A 23,348-nucleotide genomic window follows, 5' to 3' on the forward strand; every position below is an offset into this window, starting at 1 on the left:
GGCATTAAGTCTTTATTGCGGGATTATTAATTGGGGTGGACGTTGGGGGTGTGCATAGTAATGAGGTGGGCTTGTGTAAATAAAATAATAAGGATAACCAACCACCAGCTATGGGCATTCCATGTTAGTTCGGGTGAAACAACTTTCAAAACGCAGCTAGCTAATGAAATATTAAACACTGAAAACTCTTTTGTCTTCTACCGAAAGTTATTATTAATAATTGTTAATAATAGTGGATTTTATTTGAATTAGCATATCAATAAAATGTGCAGTTTATTTAGGTATCAAAAACTTCAACTACATTTTGCAATCTTTAGTTAAAAATGTAACGACACTGTATCTGCTAACCAGCTCAGGTTGCCGACCAGTTTGGTCACCAAATTTGACAATATTTGCCAATATTTATGAATTATAATAAGCTACGTTACTTTATTTACAAATGGCTTTTTCCTGACGTAACTAGTTAACGAGTCTAACCACTTTATTACAGAGTCGCCCAGCCGCACAAGACGCGATCCAGGTCCAGATACAGATCCAGATCGATGTGGCCGGAGACCACAGACTGAGGTCCGCCCGTAGGTAGAAAATGGCGGACATTTACCAGGATGCCAGCACCACGCTGCGCTCCGTGTTTCCCAACTCGCGGCTGGACTCGCTGGCCGGAGTGGACCGCCGGATGGAGAGCCAGCTGCCAGGACCACCGGATGCGAATGCGGATGCAGTCACCACCGGCCCGAGCATTGGCTACAATCCGCTCAGCGACGACGACTGGTGGGCCAATGCCATCGAGGTGGACACCTTCGACTCACCGCTGGCCTTCGATGCCAGCGAAAATGGACTGTGGAACGGACACTTTGTACCGCCGCCACCTCGCCCGCCCTTCCTGGATGAAAGCGTCGCCGCCGACGGCCTGACCACCTGTGATCTGTGCACGTGGGCATGGCAGCGGAATGCCTACTCCCTGGATGGTTCCATAGGTGAGTGCTGGGCATAGTAATCCTCCTCCACTACTTCCTCCTCGCAAAGGGCTCCTCTGCTCCTGTCGTTTTTCAATTAAAACCGCTTGCCAAGACAATAATCTGGCGGCCGTGCATCGATCGCTGATATCAATTTATCAAACTGATGTTGGGCGTGCGTGGCTCGATTGCTTTTCGGCAAGCGAGATGGAGAGACTCCTCCTTCGCCGCCTGGTGCACTCACAAAAAATATTATGTCAATACGATTTAGAAAGGTGCTGCAATTATTTTATCATCACAGAGATAGTTTCCTGTAATTCCTTTTATGTGAGAATAATATATTCACATAGTTGATTCGCAGATATATTTGGTATTATTATGTTATTTAACATTTCCCTGCCCAGTTTTTCTTTCTGTGTGCACTTGCGCTTGCAAATTTAATTTGCACACATAACTCTTTGTGGCAGCTTTTGGCTTAGGCGTTGTTTCGCCAAAGTTCCAGCCCGCGATCCGGGGATCCACCAGCACTATCGCCCCGGCACATCGCCAGTAATTTGTCTCTGCGCTCGTAAAAGAAGCGGTATGGAAGAGGGAGCGGAGAGGGGGAAAGGGTGGAAAAGGCGGCGGCTTAGACGCGGAAAACTTATGAAAATATGAGGCAGTGGGCGTGGGCAGACGCAGATCGGATAGATAGGGTACAGCCAGCGAACTCTTTAATTTATCTGAGAACAAATGAAGCAAGTCGCAGGGTCGGAAATTTAGCGAATTGCATTGCCCAATTAAAACTCTACTGTCGCTAAAAAGTAAAGCTCTGCTGTAATTAACGTTGAATTCAAATTTTGCCCTTCGGTGAAAAACCTGTTAGAACTCACCCCAAAACCCAAATAACGCTCGTAATAGCAGCAACCAACTGCCAAATCACCGCTGTCCATGTGGTTTTGAATAGAGTTGATCGCGTGAAAATGCATTTGTTACAAATTCTATAGAAAGTTATTCCAGCAAATTTATAAAATCAGTTTTAGATTCTTATGCCCAACTGTTTTTCCTAACACGAATGGTAAGTTAAGTATAGGTACTTATTAGTCCAAACATTATATAGTATTATAGCATCATAAATGTCCAAGAACTGAAATTCTAAAGTCCATAACTCAACCTATCTTGATCGGATTTTGAAAAGGCATACCTCTAAATGTTTCTGGCGCAATTCTCTAAAAATCTGCATTCAAATTTGAAAATTAATTTTTTCTAATTTTTTTTGTAATTTTTCTGATGTTATGATTTTGTAGAAATTCAAAAATGTCCAAAGACTGAATTTCTAAAGTTCATAACTAAGTCAATCTTTATCGGATTTTGAAAAGGCATACCTCTAAATGAAATTATTTATTTTTTTAAATTTATTTTTTTTTAATTTTTTTGTAAATTTTATGATGTATAGTAGAAGAAAATTCAAAAAAATCAATAAATGTCCCAAGGCTGAACTTCTAAACTCCATAACTCAACTTATTTTAATCGGATTTTGAAGTGGAATACCTCTAAATGTTTCTGGCGCAATTCTCTAAAAAGTTGCATTCAAATTTAGAAATTTATTTTTTTTTAATTTTTTTGTACATTTTATGATGTATAATGTAGTAGAAATTCAAAAAAATCAAAAAATGTCCCAAGGCTGTACTTCTAAGCTCCATAACTCAACTTATCTTAATCGGATTTTGAAGTGGCATACCTCTAAATGTTTCTGGCACAATTCTCTAAAAAGTTGCATTCAAATTTAGAAATTTATTTTTTTTTAATTTTTTTGTAAATTTTATGATGTAGTAGAAATTCAAAAAATCAAAAAATGTCCTAAGGTTGAACTTCTAAACTCCATAACTCAACTTATCTTAATGGGATTTTGAAGTGGCATACCTCTTAATGTTTCTGGCGCAATTCTCTAAAAAGTTGCATTCAAATTTAGAAATTAATTTTTTTTTTAAATTTTTTGTAAATTTCCCGATGTAGTCGGAACTCGACTAAAGCTTTCTATCTTGTTTTTACATTTTCTTAGGGCTTCGACTGGAAACACATTCTTGAAATTCCCCGCACGAGAGCATCTCTGACTAACCATCCGCTCTGTGGGATGGGATATGGCATGGCATTTAGCCGTTTGCCGTATTTGATTTCCAGGAATCGCTTTCAGGGCAAATTGAAGTCATTATACATAGTAAAACTCCACTGAGCCGAGGTCCGAACTCCGAAACGCAGGCTGCGATGGGTGCCTGGCGTTATTAGGCTAATTATAGAGCCGCAGAATGGAGCTAGTGGCGAAACATTTCAGCATTTCAGTATGTACATATACGTACATATGTACATACATATAAATGACTTTATTCATGCCGACTGGGCGACTGTTTGTCGCGCCGAATGTCTGGGATTTCCTGTGGCCCCAAACGACGTGTCAACTAATTTGCAACACTCACCTGGACGTGGGGCAGCACTTCCATGGAAGTACCTGCGGCAGCCTTTGGCAAATATTTTATATTTTTTCCTTACCCGTTTTTTGGCGAAGGGATTAAGCCCGCTCTGGGAAGAGCCGCAGCTCCGTAGCTAACAAAAAAAAAAAAAAAAAAAAACAAAACAAAAATGGAAAATTTGACTAATGTCTTAATTTTGTGCTTAGGTGTTTGCTGCGGTTGGTTTCGGTTTTTGTGGTCCAGTCATAACGGCTATGAAGGTACACTGCACTGTGAGTACTATGAATACTATGAGTGCATGAATAAAGCGGAAAAGTCGTGTCTGGACTGCAGCGAATGCCATTCACTCCGCTTCATCTGGCCGGGTCTCTAAATTGAGTTTTTGCATGTCGTGCCCAAATCTGGGGACTTTGCTTTGTTTATGCCTAGGTGGTTTCAGTTCGGCTTGCTTCTCTGCCGCAGAATTGACAGCTGAATAAAATGTTATTATATTTACACCATAATTTGCATGGCAATTAATCAAATGGCATGCGAAATTCGACAACGGCCACGGAAAGGTAAAGGCAATCCCAGGCGACACATTTAGTTGGTGGGTGCCCAGGTTTTTCTGGGAATTATTCTAACAAAGTTCCAAAGCAGAAAACAAAAAGCAAGGCAAAAAGTTTCGACCCGCCTAAATGTCTTTATTAGAAGTTGGCTGACTGAAAATGGAGCTCGTTAGGGAAGCAGAAAAAAGAAGGTTTTGGTATGAGATTTATTTATAAATGGCAGCCAGGCAGGAACTCGTTACCTTTTGTAGTATTAGTTTTAGAAATTTCAATTCTGTGATAAATAGTTTATCGTTTCATAATTTTAATTAACAGATTGAAAATTGCAATTAAAAGGGCTAGTAAATACTTGGTTTTGAACAGGAAACCATTTAGTTCGTCTTCCATCTATTGCTAGACACGTCCTTTCATCGAACCATTAAATTAATAGGAGATTGCCATTTTTATGGCACTTCCTGGACACTTAAGCCCCTCGTTTAGCCATGCAGATCTCACATGTTTTTGCTTTATGGCAGTTTAAGTTAACCGCTTGATTATTTCAACAGCGTATTTCGTATAATTTATGCTCCACTTTATGCCTCCCGTCGCACCCATAAAAGTAACAAAGAGAATAAAGGGTAACAATTCTATATTCCGCAAATATTTACAGCAATTTGTGGCACAATAATAAAAATGAAAGGTCTCCGACCAAAGCCAAAGTCAAAGCAAACCAAGCCAAGCCAAACCATCGAAACGAAACCCAAAAAAGGACTCTTTGACTTTGTGCGGCTGTTGAATAAATGTTTTATTGCAATAACAACGATATCAACAACATCGGGGTAACAACAATGGTCCGTCCAACAAAAACAGCAGCTGTTGAAGTCGACGGCTCCTTCCGCCTATTTTGATATTTTATTGTGGTGGTGAAATAAATTCAAATAAATAAATTTAAGTTGCTGACTTTGGTCGCATAACGCATTACATGGCAACGAAACGAAGTCCCTGAAGTTCTCGCCATCCTTTTCTGGACCATTTGAGCTTTTGTCCTGGGGGCTCCACCATAAATATTGAAGGACTATAGACGAAAACATTTATTGCCAGATTTATGCTAGCTCAAAGCAATTCGCAAAGTTATTTCCCTACAATAACAGGATTAGCACAAACATACGATGCGATTCAAATTGGAGTGAGAGTAAGCAGCTTTCAGCCCTAACGTGTTTTCCTATGTGGTCTATAATAATAATGTTCCTACAATTTCTCTTTCAGACCTATAAGTATTTACTTGTTAACTCCACCAACTGGCTAGCTTTAAGTTTCTCCTGAATGGTTTTCCCATTTAAATGTTAATCCATCTTCTTCCGTTCTCAAATGAAAAATCCAACATTTTCCGCTCCATGACCATTGGCCATAGCTTGTTAACGCCGAGCTTTTGGCCAAATACATGACTAATCCGAAGATTATGAAATTTATGTAAAACCGCGAGAGACGTGATTCATTTTTTTCGGCATCTGTTGCAAGATAGTCCAACTGTAAGCGGAAATAAGTGAGTTTTCGTAGTGTTTTTATTTGCTCTTGCCACTTTTTTATTTGTCGATGTACTACCTCGTGGTTCCTTCTGTGTGCTCTGAGTCGTATAATTGTTGCAACGAACGCACTGTGGCCTGAAGCCATAAAAAATAAACATAATACACACACACACAGAAACTGGGGAGCTGAATGGAAGTGAGAAAACTTATTTGCTATTTTCATGGAATTTTCCATAATTTCTGCTCCGCATGTTGGAGTTTCCTCGTAGATTTTTTGCTTTTTTGTGGTTTCCCCGCTAGCGAGCATGCAAAAATGTTTTAAAAAGATAAACAAGAAGCGCTCGGCGAGAGATCGAAAAATTATTATTACTGCAGTGCATCAGAAAGATTATGATGGTACTGTGTACCCTGTGTGCTTCGTTGATGCTTTTTGTGTGTGCCATTCCTTTTTTCCATAATATTTTTAACTTTGTTTACATTTTGCATTTTTATTGTGGCGTCGTCGTCGTGGACTTGCTCCCTTTTGTTCCTCTTTTTTTAATCAATTAGGGCGAGACTTGCGTAGGGGGAGAATCGCAGTTCCCCGGGCCAGAAAAATGAGATTCCAGCACCGAGAAACGTGCCTGGACCACACACACTGCATCCAGACCTTAAAAATGCGGGCGCAGTACTAATAGAATTGCTGAAATGCTGATTAAAATAGTTTTCACTTTTTAATTACGATTTATGAGCTTCAATTCGTGCTCCGTCTGCAGCGTTTGGTTACAGTGGTAAAATTGCTTTTAAATTGCGGTTCAGCTTGGTGATTGCTTTTAATTAAAGCCGTGTGTAATCAAAAGATTTCAATAAGATAAGCCATGATAGGAAATCGTTTATTAATTTCGTATCTAATGAAAAGGTATTCAAAGTTAGTTTTCATATAGAAGTCCGTGGGATTTTTGTTCTCTGTACTAATTACTAGTGAAACGATATACGACTCCGCCTTTCAAGATCAAAGAGCCATCTCGCAAAACGTCAGACAAACATTGTCTCATTCTCTAGCGACAACATCAAAGGAAACTCAATTCTCAGTTTTCCAGCTCCGAAACATAAACAGTTTCTTATGGGGGAAAGCAGTCTATTGGTTGGCGCTGAAAAATAAAAATTAAAAATCAATTTTTTTACACTTCTCCCCACAAAAAACCGCAGCTCATTAGCAGAGGGAGGGGGTGGACAAAAATGATATTTAAAATAAAATAGAACCAAAACTATATGAGCAACTTTCGAAATTTTGCAGCGAGGCGACAAATTCTGTCTGGTGTATTTTTAGGGACTGAAAATCTAATTTACTAATGAGCCGTGAGCATTTGAGAAATTCACATAAATTTCGCCTAATTGAAAATCCATGCGCGGATAATTATGTGCGTCAGTCAGCATTAAATTCTCACCCACCCTTTGAAATGGAAATTTCGGGGAAAATATGTTGTGGGGCTCTGGGGAAATCCAGTGGCTTGTCAGTTGCGGAGGTCAGTGTGATTGACAGGATGTTGGGGATGGGTGCCCAAAATGTAAGCCAGCGAATTTATTTACTGCCCGCTTCCAGATGGACTTACAACACTTTTTAGCCAGCGGCAGTATTCGGGAGAAATTCAATCAGCATTTCGCCAAGAGGCAATTTAATTAGCTGCCCACTTTAATGGCCATTCATCCAACCATCAGTCCGCAGATAGAATGCTAAATACTCCACTTAGTGCCTCCGACTAGTGACCCCCAACTGCCATTCAACTTGAAGCAAATTAAATTAAAATGTGGGTAAACTTGGCCCATTAAAGTCGGGACAAAAAGATCAGCGAGTCTGGCAATCAAATAGGTTGTAAATTACCATCAAGTGCGGTCCGGTTTTGCGGGAAAGCAGGTTGGCGTTTGGCCTGATCTTCTATTCATTACAAAAAGAACAGCCAGCCAGAACTGCAGGTCAAAGATCATAAAAATTTTATGAACTGACAACGACAACCTACGCTCCTGTCCCCTCACACCCAGTGTTTACTGTAACACCTAATGTTTAACTAATTTCAAATATGTTTTTACGACAGCCTACCTGGTCAGCCCTCAGGAATTAGCCCAAGTTGTCCACTTTTTATGAGTCAACGTTGCCTGTTCGTTCTACTGTTTAAATTTTGATTAGACGATGCGTGGCGCAGATAAGCTCCGTGTAACTGTTGACTTTTTTTGGGTCGGACCCCAAGTATTTTATGATGATCGTGCCATGATATCAGTCCACACTCAGAAAAAAGCCGTTAGATTCCGGATATTCATTCCAAAAATGGGAAAAGGAGCGTCTTGAAAGGGAAGGTATTTTCTTAAATAAAAGTATATTCGCACTTTAATTTATTAATGGTAAAGTAAATATATTATAAATATTGACATAATATTTTTGATGAGCCTGCACAATTTATAGAATTTTTCCCAGTACATGTCCCATTTGCCCTGTTACATTTTGCATTTGCATAGGCCAAGCGATATGAATCAACGAAAAGCAGTAAAATGCCTCGTTCTGAACATTTTTTACGATTGCCCCTTGTTTGTTTAATTGTCTCTTATTGTAACATTTTAGGTTGACTTTTCGTTTTATTATTTACGGTGCGGTGTCAACAGTTCTTAGTTTTTACCCACGGAGATATGATAGACAGTAAAACATTTGTACTTGTAACGTCGTCGTTACTCATGATTGTTGAGATAGTTTTTATCGCATGGGGAAAGAAATAATCTTTTGGCTGCATAAATTGATCCTTAAATATCAGATATAAGCCATAAAATACAAGCAAAGTTCTTTCCCGGGGCCGACCAAACCTCAGACCCTTTCAAAAACTATTAAAAGAATTTTTGAGAATATACATATGAGATTAACCAAATGCGTGGAATAAATAATCAGCTAGAAGAACTAGCATTTTCCATTTACCTCAATAGAGTGGGTGTGTTTTATGCATTTTCCAAATGGCAATCCAAAAATAAAGAATTTTTTCTTGGCCCATAAATAAAACATCACATTTTTATATGCTTTGGGGGCACATAAAAAATATTTGAAACAATAAAAACATAGCTTTCTGCACCAATTAACATATCTGTTGGATATATGAGGCATTCAGTATCGTCGTTTCTTGGTATTCAAATTTGACTTACGGTTCATTAAAGCACAAATTTGAATTTGTTGATTTTGGCTCAATCATAACCAAATATTTTCTTTCTTTTCGGCCAAAGTTTAGGGCCTAATTGACTTTGCCTATAAAGTTCGCGGCTCACAAAAACACACACAAATATACAAATACATCTACGCAAGATTTATATTTGCCGCAAAGTTTTCGTGGAATTGCAAGGAGGCAATATACAAAACTAATTAAAATTCAACTTGGCAAAAAGTTTTCGCCTAAGCAATAAATATTGTAAAATATGTACTCCGACACGCCCACATCCGTTTCCTGGGAATGGTCGAATTCCTCCATGGGTTTCCCATGCGGTTCCATTTGTCATTCGAGTGCCAAAGTTTTTTGGTCGCAACTGGGAAAACTGGCATTGATAGGTTCTCATTTGGAAGTTGTTGCCAAATGTTGCCAGGGTTAGGACTCCAGGAAAACTTGCTAAGCTCTCGAAGAGAATAAAGTATTACAATTAATCAGTCCTTGGGTTAACTGAAACTAATGAGAATTCTGCGGGAAAAGCATTAAGTTTGATAAATCACCTTCATTTGCATAGGGCTGCACAGTTTTAACGCCCAGGATCCAATAGCACAGAACAATTAAAATCCATGCCCATGTATCTTTTTCACAACCCCAACGAAATTGAGACTTATTTATAGAAGCGACAACAGAACACCTGAGAATTACACAGACATTTATCAAGCGGCACTAAAAGTCAAACAGGAACTGGAATTTTATTTACCTGTCTAGCCATGGGTATTACCTGGTTTTAGCCACGGGATGCCATTGCCTTCCAGAAAAGGACAACCTTATAAAAGGAGAAGGTGAAATGTTTGGCCCAGAACGCGTGTGATAAACCTAATGAGCAAAGGGCACTGGGAAACTCACGATAACGATCGGGAAAACGCTTGCCTTTTTGGAGACCGAGCCCGAAAGCCAAGTAAAGAAAATCGTGTGCCGTGTGGCATATAAAAACTGTTGTCACTTCATTGCCATGACATTTAAATATTTCAATTTGATACAGCGAATCGAATGCCTAAAAGGTTTCCTCTTTCTGGTGAAATAGACGACGAGATATAAAATTCAATTAAGACATTTCAACATTAAATGAGCCGCCAAAAAGCCAAGAAGTGGCCCAGTGAAATATCTGAGAAATATGCATACGAGATTCTCGAACATAGTTCTGCTTCTAAATAATTACCCGAATGTTTAGTGGATAATTTGTTGGCATTGTTATGCAAATTCGGTTCAGCACGAAAAGGAGCCCAGAGTTGCAGTCATAATTGAGTCATTTGATTGTATGGAAATGCTATCCACATTCTGTGATACCTTCGCATATTAAATGAGAATTATAAAAGCCACGGCTTTGGCTTCTCCTTATTAATAATGATAACTCCCATGTAGGTTTTATGAATGTCTCCTCCATTTCTTTTTTTCGTCGGTTTCTGTCTGTTAGTTTGACAAACGGCTGAGGCCGAAAAAATTCCCTTTTTTGTATCTGCTTAATTTGCTGGCTTCTTTGCGATCCGATCGCTATCAAGTCGAATAATGCCTAATTTATGTGGTAACTCGGGTCGGCTTTAATTTATGCCCGCCAGTAAGTCTTATATCAGTCTGTATTTGTTGGTTGTTCCACAAGCGTGTTAATGCACTAATTGTTTTTGGCAATTAATCAATGTTTATGTGGGAGAAACAGCAAGACTTGCTGGCCCTCGTGCCGCAAACAAATAAATAATAATTTACATTGACATTACATTAATCCAATGCAATGTCTAGGCCAGAACTTCACCCAAACCCAAAGTTCAACATTTCCCCGAGCGGATCCCAGTTGTTAAATTGAATTTCCTTGCTCTTTTGCATAATTGAATCTACTCTCGCCGGGTTTGGTCCTTCGTTTCTATCTTTTCTGACAGTCAACAGATTTTGGCTTTTACTTGCCAAGTCAAAGGCATTTAATGGCATTATGCCAATATATATCTGCAATGGGTGGCAAACGACAAGGGGAGTTCCATTTGCCTGGCAAAAATGTTGCAAACAGCGGTGAAAAAATCGGAGTAATCAAGACAGGCAAAAAAACTTGGCAGACATTTCGTTGGCAGCTGTTTTAAGTAAAAAGTTTGGGCATGCATATTTTGGCTGGGTGGGGTTTGATTTAAGGTAGCTGGAAGCGAAAAATCCAGATTGTTACTAATTCACGATTAGACTTGACTTGACTTGATAGCGCTAAAGTTATGGCCAGTATCCGATGTATAACCACATATTTCTAAGTTTTTATTACTATCATAGTGTTTATGGTGCCTTTGACAAACAAATTTGGAAACGCACCCCCGCAATAAAAAAACGCCATGTGCAGTTGACTAAATTACCACCAATGCCACTTGCCACTGCGGTAAAATTAAGTAATTAAATACACAAAATACACGGGCACTGAAAAACTCTGAATAAACAATGGCTAATGATGGCCACAGTAGCAAGTTTCTCTCACCTGCTACGAAAAAAACTGAAAAAACTGAAAACCCTGAAAAAAGGGCAGAAAAGTAATTTTCCAACAGGGTAGCAACTGGAATATCGTGTGGTATTGACCACAAATTAACAGTTGTAACCAAGCACACCGCACCTCAGCTCATTTCATCTCATCGCAAAAACGTTGGCCATAAAAAATGTTACCAACTCTCGTCTGCAGTGCGTAATTACGGTGCACATTACCAGCACACGGGGATACACATTTGCACTTAATTGTGGCGCTTAATTAGACCAAAAAGGTGCAGACTCAGAGCGACGGGCCAAAACCCAAAGCCCAAAACCCAGACAATGGCCCAGAGCAACTCCGACTGACTGAGTGTCGAGTGCTGTTTGAAGAGTGTTTCACATGCAATTCAATTCAAACGTATTTACATGACATCCTACTCCCGGATTGACAACTCAATTTAGTTTTAATTGCTTGTCCGCGTAATTGTTGTTATAGCTGGTAGCGAAAAGGATTTCATTGCGCTAATGATACTTTTGAGCACCCAGTTTCTTCGCATCATCGCAATTAAACTGCGCTGGGTAAAATCACAAGCGTTTACTCCGGTTTTTCGACTATGAGATACCCGATACTCACTTTTACATAGCAGATAATAATGAAAAAAACACTATAAACATAACTATTTCTTACTTCACCTAATGAGTGTAAGGTGTAAATATATATTTTATAGGGTAACAAACCAGCTACATACCATCCAACGATTCCAATATACCCATTGTACAGCTCATAAAAACCGAAAACCCGAAAATTTGCCGAAATTGTATGCGAAATTCCTGTGAGCCGAACTTCTGTTGAAAATTTTCGGCATATGTCGCATCTTTGCCTTCATTCCCAATCCCAATCCACATTTCGTATCTGTATCTTGTATCTGGTGGCGCCGCCGCTGGGGGTCCTGTCAGTCCCCCCAGTTCCCCACTTTTTTACCCTCCATGCCTGTGCGCCTGCGCATTCAGTTTAATTTTTATTTCATTTTCGCTGACAATTTGCAGCCGTTGACCAGCAAGGAAAAAATAAAACAAATATATATAAAGCAGGGAAAAAACATTTTTCAGTGCGTTTTATTTAATGACTTTTGGTCCGGACGCATGTTGCACTTTGCTGTTGTTGTTATTCTTACTGCTGTTGTTCATTTGATTATCGCCACTGTCGCCATGTAATTTATTATATTGGCTTAACCGAGTACGCAACCTGGCCCTCTTTTTTATGGCTTTAACCTTTGGGCAACCGCCGCGTTGCTGACATTATTTAATTTGTCATTTAATTTTCGTTCGCCTTTTTCGGGACTTTCTTCGTTTCGGAAATCGAGTCTTGTTTCGACCATATGTTGTTCCTGAAAATTTGTAAGAAAGTTGGTTAAGGGAATTTCAGTTTGTGTGCAGTGACAGATATATGTGCTTTTGCGAGGTGTGTTTGACTTTTGGCACACATCTGTTATTTTTCCACACAATATGGCTTTTATTCACGGGGCTATAACTTTTATGACTTTAAAATTCTTGAAACATCTTGTAGGGTTCAGAAAATCATGACATTTCTTTTTTTGATTTAATTGTGCAATTCGCTTACCGTTTTAATCATCTGCTGGCCTGTTAATTAATTATCTTGAATTTAATTTGAATCGCCGTATCGCCCACCGTCGGCGCACAGAAATTCCAATGCCAAAAAAGTCGCTAAATCATTTCTTAATTGCTCAATTTGAAAACAAATGCGACCATTTAATTTAATTGTGTGGACTGTTAATTGAGTCGTAGTTTGGCCAGTCGATGCCTTTTATTTCAGCACGAATGCAGGCTACCCCCTGCGGCCACGCCCCCTGCCGCCCCCCGATACATTTGTTAGATAATGCCAGGAAAACTTGTTGTCTGTGTAAGCCCGCCTGTTCATTTTCGGCATTTTTGGCCAGGCAATTAAATCCAAAAAAAAGCGAAAATAAAAAAAAACGAATCCGAAACTGCGACAGTTTTCGGGGCTCAAATGCTCAGCTGCATTGCCGTGGGCCCAGCGATTTTAATGATTTACTGCAGTAGCTGGACTCCACTGGCTCTCCCACTTTGGCAGGTGGGCTAAGCGGTGTCGAAATTTGCATATATCGCTCTATATACTCGTATACCACTTGCATTATGCGATAATGTGCAATAAACGTCGGGGAATCGAAATTATGTCGCGGGCTTTCGGCATTTGAGATACAAGCCTGTTAACGGGGCCGATAAGTCGAAGGGAGGGGGGTGCATAAGTGGATATGCAACTGAAACCATAAATCTTGAGAGCATTTGGCCGAAACGCATCATCAATCATCTCGGCATGCAGATCGATTATTACAATTGCCGACAGACAGACAGACTCACAGAAGTGAGTTGGCGGTTGGCGGCGGCGGCGGCGGCGGCGGCGGTTGCATCTGCGGGCCCTCATTTGTATCTGATGGATGTATCTGCGGCAACCTCCTGCTGCTGCTGCTGCAGTCGCTGTTGCTGTTGCTGTTGCATGTTGCCCAGTTTCGCGGAAAACTTCAGCACAGCTGCACAACAGCACAACATTTGCTCGTGTCAAGTCCAAAAAGTTCCGAGAAAAGCTAAATCCACTGGCCATGTTCTAGGTATGTACATATGCCAAAACAAAAGTACACCAAAGCCCATTGTCCGTTGCACGAAATTATTTTAATGAGTTGCCAATTAGGTCCGCAGCCAACTGAAATAGATCAGCCAGGCGAAGAGACTGCTAATAAATACCTGTAAATTGTAAATAAATACCTGAATTCAGCCCGATTGCGTAGAGCGGTGATCGGCGATCGGTGCACACCTGTTGAATGCCAGCGAGTGGCATAAATACGAGTTCGAGTGGCTGGCTAAAAGGGTCCCCATCCTGTCCTGCTTTAGCTATTTACGAGCCTTTTGGGGAATTACAATCGGATCGGGCGACCTGACAGCATCCGACAGGCCAAAGTCCTTGATGCCAAAAAGCTGGGGAAAATTCACGGACAGGAATGCAGATGTTGCATGCGATAGCTTCTGAAAAGTGTAAGCTAATTTATGTGGAAATATTACAAATCAAACCGCATGCATTCTTCGTGCTGTTTAATGGCCAAGAAACACCCTTTGCTCTCTAAACAAATAATTAGAAGTGCAGTCAATAAAAACTGATTATTACCCAATTACCCAATTTTAATTAAAGGAAATCCGCCTATGGCCAACGGTTTTCCAGCCAGAAAGTTGTTACTTTTAATGCAAATCAGCAGAGTAATTTTCTTTCCACGTAGACTAGCTCACGCATAGAAGTCATGTTGTGAAGCCAAAGACACTAGAATAATAAGAATAACAAGAGCCAGAGAGAGAGAGCGCTCTAGAGCCAGCAACTCTCTTGTACGCATCAGTGATGGCAAAATTTTTCTGAAAAAAAAGGACAGATTGAGAAAAAAAACGGAAATTTTTTATGAATAAATATTTTAAAATAAATATTATAACATTTCAAACACTTGTATGTATAATATTTGACTGGTAATTTGTTCAAGAGGGATGCCAATGTGATCTTGCAAGTAATCACACTTAGGAACAGCCTTCACGAGAACTAGTTGGGAATTATAGGGCTATAGGACACGAAAAATCTACAATTTCCCATAAATATTTACACTTTGTGGGCAAAATTGTGAGATTTTTCGGTTTGAATTACCAGGCGAACAGAAATTCCAAAAGGTGACCAACGATCGTTTGGTTTTCGGTAGCAACCTGCTGCTGATTATGATCGCCTGGTAATTCAATCCGAAAAATCTACAATTTGCCAAAAAAATTGACATTTTGCAGGCAAAATTGTGAGATTTTTCGGCTTAAATTATTAGGCGATCACAACTTCAAACACTTGTATAAATAATACTTGCCTGGTTATTTGTTCAAGAGGGATGCCAATGTGATCTTGCAAGTAATCACACTTAGGAACACATACATTACTACACATACACTTTACTCACTGCTCGACCGGTAAGAAAGATTACTTGGAATATTTTGTGACTCTAAATTAGAAGACATGCCTTACAGTCCTCACTAGAACCAGTTGGGAATTATAGGGCTATAGGACACGAAAAATCTACAATTTGACATAAATATTTACACTTTGTGGGCAAAATTGTGAGATTTTTCGGTTTGAATTACCAGGCGAACAGGAATTCCAAAAGGTGACAAACGATCCTTTGGTTTTCGGTAGCAACCTGCTGCTCATTATGATCGCCTGGCAATTCAATCCGAAAAATCTATAATTTACCATAAATATTTACATTTTGTGCGCAAAATTGTAAGATTTTTCGGTTTAAATTATTAGGCGATCATAATTTCAAACACTTGTATAAATAACACTTACCTGGTTATTTGTTTAAGAGGGATGCCAATGTGATCTTGCAAGTAATCAAGAACGCATACACTACTACACATACACTACATTCACTGCTCGACCGGTAAGAAAGATGACTTGGAATATTTTGTGACTCTAAATTAGAAGACATGCCTTACAGCCCTCACGAGAACCAGTTGGGAATTATAGGGCTATGGACACGAAAAATCTACAATTTGCAAAAAAAAATATTTACACTTTGTGGGCAAAATTGAAAGATTTTTCGGTTTGAATTACCAGGCGAACAGGAATTCCAGAAGGTGACCAACGATCGTTTGGTTTTCGGTAGCAACCTGCTGCTGATTATGATCGCCTGGTAATTCAATTCGAAAAATCTACAATTTGCCATAAATATTTACATTTTCTAAGCAAAATTGTGAGATTTTTCGGCTTAAATTACCAGGCGAACAGGAATTCCAGAAGGTGACCAAGGATCGTTTGGTTTTCGATGTATGTATGCATATATGTATGTATGTATATATGTATGTATGTATGTATGTATGTATGTATGTATGTATGTATGTATGTATGTATGTATGTATGTATGTATGTATGTATGTATGTATGTATGTATGTATGTATGTATGTATGTATGTATGTATGTATGTATGTATGTATGTATGTATGTGTGTATGTATGTATGTATGTATGTATGTATGTATGTACATATGTATGTTGTGTAACTCTACAATTTGCCATAAATATTTACATTTTGGAGACAAAATTGCGAGATTTTTCGGTTTAAATTACCAGGCGAACAGGAATTCCAGAAGGTGACCAATGATCGTTTGGTTTTCGGTAGCAACTTGCTGCTGATTATGATCGCCTGGTAATTCAATTCGAAAAATCTACAATTTGCCATGCTTTCGGTATGTTTTCGGTATGTTTTCGGTATGTATGTATGTATGTATGTATGTATGTGTGTATGTATGTATGTATGTATGTATGTATGTAAGTATGTATGTATGTATGTATGTATGTATGTATGTATGTATGTATGTATGTATGTATGTATGTATGTATGTATGTATGTATGTATGTATGCGTATGTGAGCAGTATGCACAGCAGTTTGCTACCGAAAACCAAACGATCGTTGGTCACCTTCTGGAATTCCTGTTCGCCTGGTAATTCAAACCGAAAAATCTCACAATTTTGCCTGCAAAACGTAAATTTTGATGGCAAATTGTAGATTTTTCGGATTTAAATCATAATCATGATCATAATCAGCAGCAGTTTGCTACCGAAAACCAAACGATCGTTGGTCACCTTCTGGAATTCCTGTTCGCCTGGTAATTCAAACCGAAAAATCTCACAATTTTGCCTGCAAAACGTAAATTGTTATGGCAAATTGTAGATTTTTCGGATTTAAATCATAATCATGATCATAATCAGCAGCAGGTTGCTACCGAAAACCAAACGATCGTTGGTCACCTTCTGGAATTCCTGTTCGCCTGGTAATTTAAGCCGAAAAATCTCACAATTTTGCCTAGAAAATGTAAATATTTATGGCAAATTGTAGATTTTTCGAATTGAATTACCAGGCGATCATAATCAGCAGCAGGTTGCTACCGAAAACCAAACGATCGTTGGTCACCTTCTGGAATTCCTGTTCGCCTGGTAATTCAAACCGAAAAATCTTTCAATTTTGCACATAAAGTGTAAATATATATGGCAAATTGTAGATTTTTCGTGTCCTATATCCCTATAATTCCCAACTGGTTCTGGTGAGGACTGTAAGGCATGTCTTCTAATTTAGAGTCACAAAATATTCCAAGTCATCTTTCTTACCGGTCGAGCAGTGAATGTAGTGTATGTGTAGTGTGTGTAGTAGTGTATGCGTTCCTGATTACTTGCAAGATGACATTGGCATCCCTCTTGAACAAATAACCAGGTAAGTGTTATTTATACAAGTGTTTAAAATTATGATCGCCTAATAATTTAAACCGAAAAATCTCACAATTTTGCCTGCAAAATGTTAATTTCTTTGGCAAATTGTAGATTTTTCGGATTAAATTACCAGGCGATCATAATCAGCAGCAGGTTGCTACCGAAAACCAAACGTTCGTTGGTCACCTTCTGGAATTCCTGGTCGCATGGTAATTCAAACCGAAAAATCTCACAATTTTGCCTACAAAAATTTAAGATTTATCGGTTTGAATTACCAAGCGATCATAATCAGCAGCATGTTGCTACCGAAAACCAAAGATCTTAGTGATTCTTTGGTGCGCTGGTCCTGCCTCAAGAATTCAATGTATGGCCGTTACGCCTTTTTTATTATTCTAGTGTCTTTGGTGAAGCTGAAGCACAAGTCAGTAAAATGCAATATTTCTCTTCTCTCAACTCGTTAGTTCAATTAACAAGTGGAGCTCGTTATACTTTATACTCATTTCAGTTAATTTTCTTGGTCTTTGTTTTTTCATTCCAATTTTTTGTTTAACACTTTCTGAGGCGCCGCCTATTAACGCGTTTCCTGCTAACCACGCCCACATCCTCAATTCAAGCGAAAATTGCTTTTCACTCGCTCCATTCTGTTTGTTATTAATTACCCAGTTTCCAAAGACGTTACCCATTTACCAGTTTTCGAGGTACCGAGTTCGGGGTTATTTTATTTCTCTTGTTTTTTTCTTGGCCAATTGAATTATAACGGGGCGAAGACAATGAAAGAGGGGGACTCACCGAAAGATGCCGGGAGGAAAGGAGCTCAGAAGAAACATAATGGCGTTTGCTTTCATTATAGCACCGTGGCATAGTATAAATATTTAAGCAACTGGCAATGAGCTAACAAACGATGAGGGGTTGGGTTAAATTTATAAGCGCGAAAATGGGGTCAAAGGTTGGGGGGGGAGGCGTAAGCCAGGAGCACCAGGCGATGCGGATACTCCATTCACCAGTTAGTAGCGGCTAGGTTGCTGACCATTATTGGGCAATGCCCTTGGAAAGAGTTGATGGCGATACAGGTGAAACCTGAGATACAATAGAGCACCAAGCTCAAGGTGAAATATGATGTAACTAGAGGGAAAGCAATCCAACTTATTAGACAATAGCGAAAAAATTATAATCGGAAAATGGAGAGAGTTTCACCCGGCAAACGCGGAATACTTAAGCTGGCACAGAAATGAAGGGTATCAATAATCCCATATAGGCATTCAATGCAGGGTGTTAATATCGCGACCTTGTCCTCCTTCTGATATCTGTTTATTTCATCTTCAATTTCGCTTCGGCTTTTATCAAAAGGATATAAACCATGGCACAGAAAGGCCAGAAGGCGGGCTGAAATATTTATATGCGTGTTGATTTCTGTTTGCTGAATTTAACCTTTTTCCCCTTCATATGGCCAACCGATGCCCACTTAGAGATAGCGGACTAGGCGAAAAAGGGTCAAAACGCATGTGCTGGGCGGCAGTGGGAAAGAGACAGATACCAGACATATAGAGGATGGCAATGCGAAGTGCCCCCTGCACTACCATTTGCTCGCCTCATTTAACTGCGGCCATAAATATTCTAAATCACCAGCGGGGGCAGCGACGTTAACGGCGACGTCAGCGTGTCTCTCTCAAGTTGTTAAGATAATAAAGTTTGTAATTAATTTTGCATCGTTAACTGCCCGAGCATTTAAGAAAATTTAAGCCGCTCTCCAGTTGAATTCGAGTCGCTTTATTTACAAGAGCAAATTCTATTTAATCGCACACAACCTACCACAGCTCGAGCTCTAATTGACTCTACTCACGAATAAAAGAGTTTCTTTTTTATGATGGGGGTATCAAAAGTACGAAGAATATGTATTGCAACTTTACACACTGATCCTAAGATACGAAGATACTAAGATGCGACCAGACATCCAAAATAATAAATTCCAAAATAAATGTACTCCACAGCCAATGCGATTACAGGCGCAGAATGCGTGTGACCACTGTAGCCTTATTTATATACATAAATTCACGTTATTTATACATATTTCATACTCCTACTAACTTATTCATAACTTTTTATGAATTCATCATCTTTATCGCCATCGCTTCGTAAAAATAGCATAATCATAAAAGTATTATATACACCGTTGGCCAACCCGATCATCTAGTTCCATTATGCTCATTACACACACATTCCACAGATATATCAGCACTTATATTCAGCACTTATATTAACCATTTTTGTGTTTGCGGCTTCCTCTTTGCAGAAACCGCCGGCGAACTTGGATGGGCATTCACCCTAATCATAGTTTCAATCATATCGGCTCTAATAGGTGCTATTGTAATGGTCATAGTTCTAAGATGTAGAAGGTAAGTTCACTGACAAACTTAAATAATGATTTATATAGATTTATAATGTATATAATGACTAGATAGCCTTAGATTTTATTTGACCAGTGTTGCGAAGGTATTACCAAAACCAAACTAGTCAAAATCTCGCCCAGAGTTCATAAAGTTACCATGCCATAAAAACAAAAAAAAGGAATTTAAGAGCTTATATTTATAGTGTGTTTCCTTTAACTTATTCATGACACAACTGGTCGTAGATGGCGATTTCCACAAAACTCTTTTGGGCATTTCTTAAACATGTTCAATTGCAAACGATAAATAAATGTTGACTCTTCCCCACGAGGCCTCATAAATTGACCGTTCAAAATTAATTGGCCAAAACAAGCGGCGAATAAATAAAAATTAAATAATGAATAAACAGTCAAATTTTGGCATTTAGCTAGAAATATGCCGCAATTAGTCATGATAAAAAGATGCAAAAGTACACACATATGAGTTGGGCAGCCGGGAGAAGAGGACATTCAACTCTTAACCCCTTGACGACCCCAACGATCCGTCATGTTCCGTCGACGGCGACATTTACAACGCCGTACAAATTGAATTTCATACATACTCGTATGGCCTCTCATATTAACGCGAATATCTGAGCTGTGGGATCTGTGTAACTATAAAGATTTACAATGCATTGCCCACACGGGCGGCACGAAGCGGCAACACCAGCAATTCAATTAAACGCCCACCAAAAAATAAATAAACCTCTTAAGTGAGTCAACGCCAGGGCAAAAAAATAGATATATAAATAAAAATGGGCAACAGCGGTTGAGAATAATCGATGCCGAAAACAAAGGAACATGAAATTGCTTTATTACTTAATTGCTCTTTAAGCGAAACATGCCTTTTGCCACAGGCGTTCTTATATGGCCAAAATGGCCTGGGTTTTGTACGGTCTATCAAAAAGGCCGTGCAGAGTGGGTCACACACTCCAATCGCAGATATTGGCGATTTCGAGTACATTTAAATAGGAGTTAACGCGGCATGGGATGGCTTTTGATGGACGCAACGGGCTGGCGAAGTGGCGGAGGGGCGGATGGCGGGGGCGGTACAGAACAACACACGCGAGCGCCAAATTAACAGAAATCTTTGTCCAATTGGAATGGGCGAATGCGCAGGCGCCGCGCTTGTTATGCGATTGCTGCCGTGGGCTTCCAGTTTGAAGTGAAGTGGAAACGCCGGCCACATGTCGCGTCCAATTAAATTGTCATGTCGTCTTATTCGGCGGCATGTTTGCATAAAATTAATTTTGCAAATTATACGCCCAAGCCAAAACAAACAGACGCGAAATGTGAGTTCGAACAGGAGTTGGAATGAAGTCGTTCGCTTAGATGGCTGAATATATTTTTGAGATAGGCAAATAACTCGATATCAATATGAGGGTTCGCTGGCGATGATTGGCTTTTAAATGATTATACAACTTTTTTAATGAGTACCTTGACTTCATACTTAACACACATTTGAAGTGGTATATCCTACGAAAAACAGTATATGGGGAGCTTCATATCTAAGGGAGTATAGTAATTATTATGTGATACGATATACATTTTAATTGACTGAAATTAGAGAAAGTTGCATAGCTTTATGACCCCGAAGTACTCAATAATTTACTCAGCACTGCCTTCTGGAAACTCACCTTCCTGCGCCAAGTTGTCTCAATCAAGTGCAGTCGGTCTCCTATTCTCACGGTTTTTGGACCAAATTTGATTTTGCATTAATCACCTGAGGACCTCCGCGCACCCGTCCCCTTGTCAGCCGGAATGTCACGGTGTTTGCCTAGCCGTCAGCCTTAGTCACTCATTTTGGGTCTGGTTTTCGCAACCGTCTCTCGGCTTTTTGGTCCGTACGTCCGTTTGGCCGTAAGTCGGTGTGTGGAGCATGTCACGTCGTGGTCGGACGTGTTGGCTGCCAAATTAGCAGCAATTACATGTAATATCGGTTACACTTATTTGCATATTGATGCAATTCTCGATCTGGTCGTAATGGTGCTATAAATTTGCTTGGCACATGTCCCCACCAAGTCGCCAGATTTGCATTTGTTTCTGTACACAGCCTTTCGGCTTGATTTGTTTAGCTTTTGGCCACCTTATTGAGCTTAAGTCTTAAGTGGCACCTGCCATTTGAATTTTCTGTCCTTTTTTTGACAATGTTTGCTCAACGTCTAGACGGCGTAATGTCTTTTCAATGGTTTCCACAGGCTTGTCGGAAAAATTTCAAAGTACGATTGCAATTGAGACTTGTATTTGACACTCGGATAATTTAAGGATTGGGAAATCGGAGTGGCTTTTCATTAGACGGCTCAAGCCTGCATTACAACCTTTTTTAACAGATTCTAATTGATTGCTAAAATATCTTATTTTGTTGTGTAATTTTATAAAATAAATTCAAGATAAGAGAACGCATTCTACAACATTCCTTTGTATATAAATTGCCCTCATCAACGGCAGTTATGAGTATTAACCTTTCTGATAGCTTTGACCCTTTTAATTCGATACCTGTTAGAAATACTCCACCTTTCTATATTGATTTCGTTTCTAAGCCAGGCCCGCTCCCCTAAAATCATTTTTATTTCGTCTTTTAGTTGTGCAAAGAAATAAAAGTCAAGTTTAAACCGCTTAATGCATTTAAGACACAAAAAGGCGTGTTCAATTAGCATGCAAAAAACTCGATCAACTCCAAAAAAGAGCTATAAAAAAGATCGAAACTACAAGCGCAGAAAATTGAACATAACGCGCCGATGGAAAATTGTAGGAAAATCAGCTGGAAAAACTCGAGCTAGGTAAATTAGCGCATAAGCCAAGGCCCCCAAGACAGCGGCGACTGCTTGTTCAATTTAATTGAATTGAGGAGAACAAAAACTACAACTGAAACTAACACAAACGCTACGAAAAAGAAAGAGAAAAACGAATTGGCTGGAGCTGAGTTAACATTATAATCGATCAAGGCAAAGCGAGGGGAAAATGCTGCTCATGCCGCACTGCACTCAATCAAATCGGACAGACGGTTAATTGATACGCACAGATCGAATATATATCTACCTTTTGAGAGGTAGTATATGGCCATTTAGGCCCCAGGTTCGTGCCGTTCGATGTGACCCAGAAAAGCGGAGTCAGCAAGTGCAAATATGTAGTTGGGAGGGGGAAAATGAAACGGATTGGAAAATGTGCGCCAAAAAGCGTCGATAGAAAGCGGGCATGGCGAAAAACACCTGCCAATTCAATGCTGGTAGCTTAAATCACTCAGGCCCAAGAAATGCAAGCATGCAGTGGCTCTTAAATGCCAAAAACATCCTCGCCGTTTATTTCGGCTCCAATCTAATCGCAACAAATGGCAAATGTGTTCCCTGGGTGCTGGATAATGCAATTCCGTTGTTGTCGGTGGATTTTTATCGGGCACAGCAGATACTTTATATTAGCTTAAAACTTTATCGGCATGTCGGTTCGCGTCACACGCAACCGGCTGTTAAAGCATTTGCGTGGCCCAAGTTTGTGTCTTGAGTCATTCGTTCGC

General features: G+C 39.5%; 1 protein-coding gene across 1 annotated transcript in view; it reads left to right on the forward strand.

The window, feature by feature from the left end:
• LOC6545432 overlaps positions 1-23,348 on the forward strand; it is a 62,915-nt gene that overhangs the window by 33,934 nt on the left and 5,633 nt on the right. The window contains exons 3-4 of the mRNA XM_001972085.3: positions 491-977; positions 19,706-19,808. Coding sequence (XP_001972121.2) covers positions 587-977; positions 19,706-19,808 — 494 coding nt within the window. The 5' untranslated portion in view covers positions 491-586. The remainder of the gene's footprint in view (positions 1-490; positions 978-19,705; positions 19,809-23,348) is intronic.

The sequence above is a fragment of the Drosophila erecta genome, unplaced genomic scaffold (assembly GCF_003286155.1).
Source record: "Drosophila erecta strain 14021-0224.00,06,07 unplaced genomic scaffold, DereRS2 tig00000021-arrow-pilon, whole genome shotgun sequence".
In the NCBI taxonomy this organism is placed as follows: Eukaryota; Metazoa; Arthropoda; class Insecta; order Diptera; family Drosophilidae; genus Drosophila; species Drosophila erecta.